The sequence below is a fragment of the Chiloscyllium punctatum genome, chromosome 2 (assembly GCF_047496795.1).
Source record: "Chiloscyllium punctatum isolate Juve2018m chromosome 2, sChiPun1.3, whole genome shotgun sequence".
Taxonomy (NCBI): domain Eukaryota; kingdom Metazoa; phylum Chordata; class Chondrichthyes; order Orectolobiformes; family Hemiscylliidae; genus Chiloscyllium; species Chiloscyllium punctatum.
The window spans coordinates 17,959,330-17,968,255 of record NC_092740.1 but is presented as its reverse complement, the minus strand read 5'-3'; the positions used below and the strand labels follow the sequence as shown (position 1 = coordinate 17,968,255).

Here is an 8,926-nt window from a genome sequence, read left to right as displayed (position 1 = left end):
CTTTTCTGTTAGCTGCACAAGTCTTCAATACCTCTGCAGTAGCGCCTCAACATACGAATGACCCCGTTCATGAACAAGTCAGTTTACGAACAGGATTGTATGTAAAGTTTTGCTTCAACGTACGTACGAAGTTCAAGGTACGAACGCAAAAAGGCCGTGTGCGACCACGTGGTTTCATTGTTCTGCTTTGCTATGCGCTTGTTGAACGCAAAAGCTCTCGGGCCCCATGTAATCTCATTCAGTTCGTCTTTGGCCCGTGCGCTGTGAACAGCTATCCAAGCATTCTTACGCTATCCGAACAATGGGAAAAATTGATTCAGTTCGCGAACTTTTCGGTTCGTGAACCGGGTCCCGGAACGGATTAAGTTCGTAAGTCGAGGCGCTACTGTATTTCAAAAATCCATCCAGCTCTTTAAATACTTCCAGTGATGTAGCCTCCCAAAAGTCTCTGTGGTAGACAATTCCAGACATGGGAGAAGAAATTCCTTCTCGTCTCAGTTTTAAATGAACGTCCCCTTATTCTGTTACTGTACCCTCTGCTTCAAGATTCCCTCATAACTGGGAACATCCTTTTGGCATCAAGCCTTGTCAGAATATTGTACGTTTCAATAAGATCACCTCTTATTCCTCTAAATATGGGTCTAACCAGTTCTTTCAAAGTCAACCCCTTCATCCCAGAAATCAGTCTTGTGAATCTCTTTCACATCGCCTCCAATATAGTTGGTTCTGCTATAACACGTGTTTCTTCAGAATGACTTGGCTATAATGCAATTGAAGAATTTAGAGCATTATTTGTGGAACGTGAACTTTCCTTAGCTACAACACAATTCTAGTCCCATTGGTTTAAATGGTGTTGTTGTTATGTGATTTTCTTACCATGCAGGAACAGAACTATTGCGTTCTACTAGTATATACTTTCAAAACAATGGGGACCAAAGCTGTACACAGTACTCCAGGTGCAGCCTACCAACACTGTGCAGTCACACCAAAACTTGTCTATTTTTAAACTCCATCCCTCCAGCAATAAAGGCCAAAATTCCATTTGTCATCTTAAGTACTTGCTGCAACTGATTCAACATTCTTTGCTCATTGTGTGCAGTGGCAGATGTTAAAAGCTCCAGGGGTGGGGGAACATTCATCCTTTGTCGAAGTATCCCAGTAATGATCTAAGAAAGAGAGAGAGAGAGTCTGGTATGCTTCACCTTTACTATTGGAGAGCCGGGTTAGTTCTTTAACAAACGGCGGGCAACTACAGCAGCTATCCAAAGTAATTGACAAGTTGTGGCTCCGATGATGTCTTTCTAATTGGTGCCCATGGTGATGGCAAATGGCGTCATTTTCTTCACATAGACACCTGTACAGGATAAACAGGATTGAAGTAGTTGTATCTGTACTTCATCTCTGTTTGAGAGTGTTTCATGATGAGCACCATTATCTCCCTAGGACAAAGTGAGGACTGCAGATGCTGGAGAGTCAGAGTTGTAAAGTTCCATTGCTACACTTTTTGACCATTATCTCCCTTACCTGAAGCGTTCTCAAAAATTAAAAGTTGAAATAAAAACACATCACCCAAGTGAGAGGGAAATAACTTCATATTCTGATATCCCAGGCTGTTGACTGGCTGTTAATTATTATAATTTTATTTCCCTTTCTCCAGGAAAGGGACTGGGAAATAAAAAAATTCAATTTTCTTCTATTAATGACGATGAAGGGTTTCAATGAACTTGGCTACGTTGAAGTGAAGCAAAGTGGCGAGTCTTTCTTTTAAAATTTGTCAGTTTTATTTTCTATTAGAATGGCAAGGCAGCTTGAAGCCCCTGGAGGGCCCGTCCTGTTTAATGTGGGTACTCCTGGGCATGTTGTGTATCCTGAATAACCATGTGTGATGAAAATGTCAGATGCAGGAACTTGAATTCTGTGTTTCAGATCTTGAACAGCAGCTGATATCACGGTGGTGAATGAGAGAAGCCGACAGCTTTGTGGATGAATGTTTATAAATGTCACCCAGCAGCTTAAGAATATGCAAGCAGACAGAGAACAAGTGACCACCAGCTATCAAAAGGTTTCAGGAGTCTTTTAAGTGCAAATCGCTGTACAATTAGTGTGCTGATCTGAATACTGGTGAAAGAAATGGCTCAAAGGATGGGCAGCCAGAGCCAAATCAGTGGCTCCAGCATTGGCTCAGTTGTACGGGGCAGGAAGGAAGAGCAGCAGGATTCATTTGGATGGGTATATGAATAGGAAGGGTTTAGAGGGATATGGGCCCGGGTGCTGGCTGGTGGGACTAGATTGGGTTGGGGTATCTGGTCGGCATGGACAGGTTGGATCGAAGGGTCTGTTTCCATGCTGTGCATCTCTATGACTCTGTGACTCTATTAGGAGATGCAGAAAGTAGTGGGAACGAATGACTCCATCGCTGCAAATGTAAACCCAGGATGCTATATTGACTTCCCAGGCACAAGGGTCAAGGAAGTCACTGAAAAGCTGCAGAACACCTTGAGGGAAAGCGTAAACAGCCAGTGGCTGTGGTTCATATCGATATCAGTGGCATAAGTAGAAAGAATGATGTGATCCTTCAGTTAGACTTTAGTGGGTCAGGTAATCAATTGGCAAGAACCTCAAAAGCAGTAACCAGTTTACTTCCAGTACCATACACAAGTGGGAGGTTAGGGCAGGTTAACATAAGGCTGAATGTGTCTCATTTCTGAAGAGGATAAAGGATTGAGTTTTGTTAGCAAATGGAATGAGCACTATTATAATAAAATGCACCAGTTGGGCTGCAGTAAATTCAGTTTATCATATTGCAATTTGTATTTTCAGAAATGTGGAGGTACACCTGGCAACTTGAGGGAGAGAGCGCACCAACAAATGGGGTGAAAGAAACCTTAATTATGCATTTAGAAATTTGCAAACTCAGCAGGTCTGGCAGCACCGTTGGATAGAGAAATAGAATTAATATTTAGAGTTTGATATGGCTTTTCTTCAGAAGTAGTACTGGACCTAACATTAACTATGTTCCTCTCTCCACAGGTACTGTCAGACTTGCTCAGTTTCACCAGCATTGTCTTTGGTTTGTTCAGCATATGCTGCATTTCACCTTTAATCATGACCTCATTTGGCTCCACTATGTTGCCATAGTTGCAGAAACAAGCTTCAAACTCTTAACTGAGCAGCTATCTTCAATACTGCTAAGGAAATGAGAGCGGTATTTGCAGTTAGTGGTTTATCCAGGAGGCTTAAGCTCCTGCCTTTGATTTTACTATGAACTAGCTAATTTGTGCATAAAACTGCTTTTTGTTTTGGCTAACTCCTTTCTAATTAAATCCTAATGTTGACAATAGCTGGAACTGGGTCACAAATATTGAATAAAGCATGTGTTGACAATTATCTGCGCTGTAAAGTATTTTTCAATCCTTTTTTTTAATCTCCTGAAGGATCTTAATTTTCTTATTGACTGGTGAATCCTGGACATTTTGTTTATTCGTTGGATGCTATTGTGAACTTCACTATGCATCTCTGTAATGGTCACTTAAGTCGTTCTGTCGTTGTCCACCCAGTTTTAAGATGAAGATGCAGCCACCAGACTGATGGCAATCTTGAAGATTAAATTGAATGTGAAGCCTGTGTTTGTTTCATGTCTCTTGATAGTTCAGTCCTGTGTCAGGTTGGATCCTGGTGCCAGATTCCACTCTGTTTGCTACACAATCGTGGCATCGATGGAATGTGAAACCACTTTGCACCAACACGACAGTAAGAGAGTAAACAAACACACTCTAAAATGCCTGCTTGGCCAAACGTGCTCATTTAGCTGCCTGGAGAACTCCTACTATTGTCTCTTGTCAGCTCCTGGTTATTCATAAACATTCAATAGGAATGCTTCCTTGTTTGAAATATTGTGTTCCATTTCAGTGATGAGCTTTTATTTTCAATTTTCATTCGGAAGCTCAACTGATTTTGGAACTTCACTTGCTTTTGCAGTATTGTTATTGTAGTCTGAAGTGCATTTGTATTGATAAATCTAGAGTAGCCATAGAGTCATACAGCACCGAAACAGACCCTTCAGACTGACCAGTCCATACCTAACGTAATCCCAAAGTAAACTTGTTCAACTTGCCTGTTTCTAGCCTTTCCTCCAAACCTTTCCTATTCATATACCTATCCAAATGTAGAAAGACAGTGCTTTCAATCTGTATCAAGGAATGGCTGTGGCACAGAATGTGGCCATTTAACCTGTCAAGTCTGTGCTGGCTTTCAGTAAGCGTAAACTCCAGTTTCATTCCTCACCTCTAGCTCTCTAGTCCATGCGATGTCTTCAGATCATGGGAGGTTAAACCTTTCTGATTGAAGTGTGAATGTTAAATGGCAATGATTTTGTTTTAATGTGGAAGAGTTTGAATTTCAGTTTTTTTCAACACTTTTTTTGGTAGGATTTAAAGGTGGACAATTGCAGTCTGATAACACTCAGTTGAGTATGATCACTCTGAGTGGATTGTTTTGAGTACAGTGAAAATGGAAGTCCAGGCTTTGAAAACTGTCTTCCTGAGCACCCCCATTCACCCATTGTACTCTTTGCTACATTCCCCCACTGTCCTCTCTGACCTATCACCTCCATCCCCACCTCCATTCACCTATTGTACTCTATGTTACTTTCTCCCCACCCCCACCCCCCTCTCATTTATCTCCCCACTCTGTAGGCACCTTGCCTCATTCCTGATGAAGGACTTTTGCCCGAAATGTGGATTTTCCTGCTCCTCGGATGCTGCCTGACCTGCTGTGCTTTTCCAGCACTTCTCTAATCTAGAGCCCCCCCCCCCCCCCACTTCCTGAGCTAGTTGTTGCACCGAAGTGCATTCTCGATTTTCAAGACCAGAAGGACTTCCAAAAGCATTCTGATATGTTAATAAGGCTAAGCTTGAATTGAAGCAGGTGGCTGTCTCTGTTATCTTTTCCTTTCAATGTTGATGGAACTAAATTGGTCCCAATGGCCAAGAAAAAGCTGAGTATTGGGATCTCTTGTCTCAAGAGGAAGAAAAAAAGTACCGGTGGGATGGTCTTGTTTAGATTGTGTAGTAATTATCTTGGAAATTCGAAGCCATTCTGGTGGATAACTTGCTGTTTAATTGAGCCAATTTCAGGTGTTGGCATGTCCTCCAGCACCTTGCAGTGAATGAACTTCTTTTTGAAGTGTGCTCAAATATGCTGGAAATGCAGCAATGAATTCACCTACAACAAGGAACCACAATGTATGCAGTGACCAGATAATCTGTTTTAGGTGTTGTCTGAGGGATAACTAGTAAGCATTGTTTTCTTACAGCTATGCAAAATAGGATTGTAGTTTTTTTTCATGTTCACCTGAGAGGACAGATTATACAATCAGATGTTTGCGGAACAATTTGGAAGATAAGACTTTGGGAGCAGGCTATTTGAGCAGGAGACTGCTGTGTCACTCAGTGAGATCATGCCTAAACTTCGTTCCACTTTCCTGTCGGCCCTTGCATGAGCCTTGACTCCCTTATCTGTCAAAGATCAATCAAACTCCACCTTGAATAAATTAAATCACAAAGCTGGGGAGGCAAATTCTCACAAACTATCAACACTGAGAGAAAAAAAATGTTCTCTGTCTATTTGCATCCACTCATTCTAATCTCCCCAAAGAAGGAAATGTCCTCCAGGTATTCACCTGATCAGTTCCCATAGGATCTTGTATGTTTCAGTCAGATTCACCTCATTCTTCATTCTTCTACCTTCCAGTGGGTATAGGCCTAACTTGTTCAACCTTTCTCTATGAAATAAGTCCTTCATCGCAGGATTGAGGTGAATGAAGCTTTTGTGCTTTACTTTTAATGCAGTTATATCTTTCCTTAAGTGGTCTCATCAATGTCCTGTATAACTGTAGCAAAGCATCACAACTTTTATATTTCATTCCCCTTGAAATAATCGGCAACTTTTCACTTGTTTTCCTAGCCACTCCCTGTACCTGCACCCTAACTTTCTGTGACCCATGTTACAGGGGATCCAGATCCTCTGTGGAGACAGTGAGGTCTGCAGATGCTGGAGATCAGAGTTGCGAGTGTGTTGCTGGAAAAGCACAACAGGTCAGGCAGCATCCCGAGGAGCAGGAGAATCGATGTTTCGGGCCGGAGCCCTTAATCAGGAATCAGGCTCATTCCTGATGAAGGGCTCCAGCCCGAAGCATCAATTTTCCTGCTCCTCGGATGCTGCCCGACCTGCTGTGTTTTTCCAGCAACAGACACTCAATCTGTATCAATCTCTTTTTTTGTTTAAACAGCATGCTTTTCTGTTCTTCCTGACAAGACAACATGTTCACATCTTTGCGCAGTATACTCCGTCTGACAGATGTTTGCCTGCTAACTCAACCTATCTACTTCTGACAACTTGTTTTCCTCCCTAGATGGAGTCTGTTTGGCCCATTCTGTCTGTGCTGGTGCAAGGGAACCATCTGATTTTATGCAAGTTACATGGCAATAAATTCAATTCAGTTCAATTCAATTCAGTGTTTTGGTCTGCAATCTTGTACAGTTTCAGTTCCCATCATCCTTTCAGGTAATAAGTTCCCAAAACCCAACCACCTATTGGCTCTAAAACTTTCCTCTTCACTTCTCTCCCCTCCGACGTCCCCATTGTCCATTTTGTAAAAAAAAGTCTATCAGTTACTCGAAATTTATGCCTCATTATTATTTTATTGATTGCTCTCTGCTCGGGCAAATAGGTCCTTTTTTCATCCACTCAAGGCGCATGCCCAAATTTGATAGACCTAATTTAGTAACCCCTCAACCTCTTCTTTCAAAGAAAGCAATCTCAGCCGAGCCAGTTCTCCGGATTATCTAAAATCCTCAAAGTTAAAAAAAATCACACAACACTTCGTTATACTCCTATAGGTTTCCTTCATCAGATGGGCCAATGGGCTGAGGGGTGGCAGATGGAGTTTAATTTAGATAAATGTGAAGTGCTGCATTTTGGAAAGGCAGGACGTATATACTTAATGGTAAGGTCCTCGGGAGTGTTGCTGAATGAAGAGACTTTGGAGTGCAAGTGCATAGTTCTTTGAAAGTGGAGTTGCAGGTAAATAGGATAGTTCAGAAGGTGCTTGGTATACATGCCTTTATTGGTCAGAGTATTGAGTACAGGAGTTGGGAGGTCATGTCGCGGCTGTGCAGGTCATTGGTTAGGCTACTGTTGGAATATTAAGTGCAATTCTGGACTCCCTTCTATAGAAAGGACGTTGTGAGACTTGAAAGGGTTCAGAAAAGACTTACAAGGATATTGCCAGGGTTGGAGTGTGTGAGCTATAGGGAGAGGTTGAATAGGCTGAGGCTGTTTTCCCTGGAGTCTTTGAGGCTGAGGGTTGACCTTATAGAGGTTTATAAAATCATGAGAGGCGTGGATAGGGTAAATAGACAAGGTCCTTTTCCCTGGGTTGGCAGAGTCCAAAACTGGAGGGCATACGTTTAAGGTGAGAGGGGAAAGATTTAAAAGGGACCTAAAGGACAGAGGGTGGTGTGTGTATGGAATAAGCTGCTGGAGGAGATTGTGGAGGCAGGTACAATTACAACGTTTTAAAAGGCATCAGGATAGATACATGAATAGGAAGGGTTTAGAGGGATATGGGCTGGGTGCTGGCAAATGGGACTAGGTTAATTTAGGATATCTGGCCAGCATGGACAAGTTGGTCTGAAGGGTCAGTTTCCGTGCTGTACAGCTGTATGACTGATAAATTCTATGCCAGATCTCTCGTGTAGCTTTTAATTATTTCATGTACTAGTCTTGCTACAGTTTATCGCTTTGCATTCAAAAGCCAAAGCCTATGAAACTGCATCACTTCCTCATTGTTGCAGTGGAAGTGTCAAGTCTCTGAAATGGGGCAGCTTGACTCCAAGGCAAAAGCACTACTAATTGATCCACAACCGATGCAGTGGCATTTGCAAACAGAAGCCAAATAAAATGTGTGGAGAGAGCATGTTCAGCTCGTTGTAAACACCCTTCTGTAACATGAAATGAAATTTGACAATTAACTAGATCCCAGTAAAGTAATAGCCTGCATTTATGTACTGCGGATCCATTGATTTAGAGTTCACAGCGACAAGCTGTTACCCTGCTTTATAGGCAGAACTCAAAATTGAAGTGCTCAGTGGGGGACAGATTAGTTCCAGAGCCTTTGAAATATCCCAGATGTTGCTGAGGGAGAGTGAGCTACCAGTGGAATTTAATTCTTTCTAATTGTCATTCAGAACAACAAAAAAACCTGAAAAAAACAGGATTCTGAAATATCTATACTGTTCTACCAGGCCAAATTGTTTAATTAGTGTTCCTGAAGAAATTTGATTGTGTATTCATCTTGATTAATGCATGAGAACATGCTGAGCAAAATGCTTGTAAACTGGAGCTCATCAAAGTGAGTAATATTAATCATATCTGCATGCCAACACACTTGCTCAAGGGCTTCATTTTGGTGCTGCAAAAACAGTTAGAAAATACTGAAGTTTTTCATAAAATCTGAGATGAATTCCATAAAATGTTGGCCTTGAGCAACATGCAGTTAATACAGAGGTGCCAGGGAGGTCCTGGTTGGAAAACCTCTAATGAAAGTTGTCTGATTGTAAGATATCTAGGCAATTATATTTAACTTATCAACAGAAGAATGGGAAGAGTGCATAAAAATAATTTTTCTTTAGCCTTGAGTTCTGGTGTCTGCTGCTTGCTTTTTTCAATGAACATAGTAACTCTGGGATTGCTGACAGGACAAACATTTGCTGTCCATCCCTAATTGTCCTTGAACTGTATGGATTATTTGGCCATTTCAGAGAGCAGTTAAGAGTCAGCTACATTGCTGAGGGTCTGGCGTCACCTGTATGTAGGATCAGGTAAGGACATGTCCCTAAAGGACATTAGTGAACCAGATTGGCCT

At 41.8% G+C, this 8,926-nt stretch overlaps 1 protein-coding gene across 1 annotated transcript in view; it reads left to right on the top strand.

Annotated features, from left to right (window-relative positions):
* The first annotated feature begins 2,382 nt into the window (after nt 1-2,382).
* The window catches only part of LOC140486967 (E3 ubiquitin-protein ligase SH3RF1-like), a 132,425-nt gene continuing 125,881 nt past the window's right edge, over nt 2,383-8,926 (top strand). The window contains exons 1-2 of the mRNA XM_072586239.1: nt 2,383-2,508; nt 3,649-3,750. Of these exons, the coding sequence (XP_072442340.1) occupies nt 2,383-2,508; nt 3,649-3,750 (228 nt within the window). The remainder of the gene's footprint in view (nt 2,509-3,648; nt 3,751-8,926) is intronic.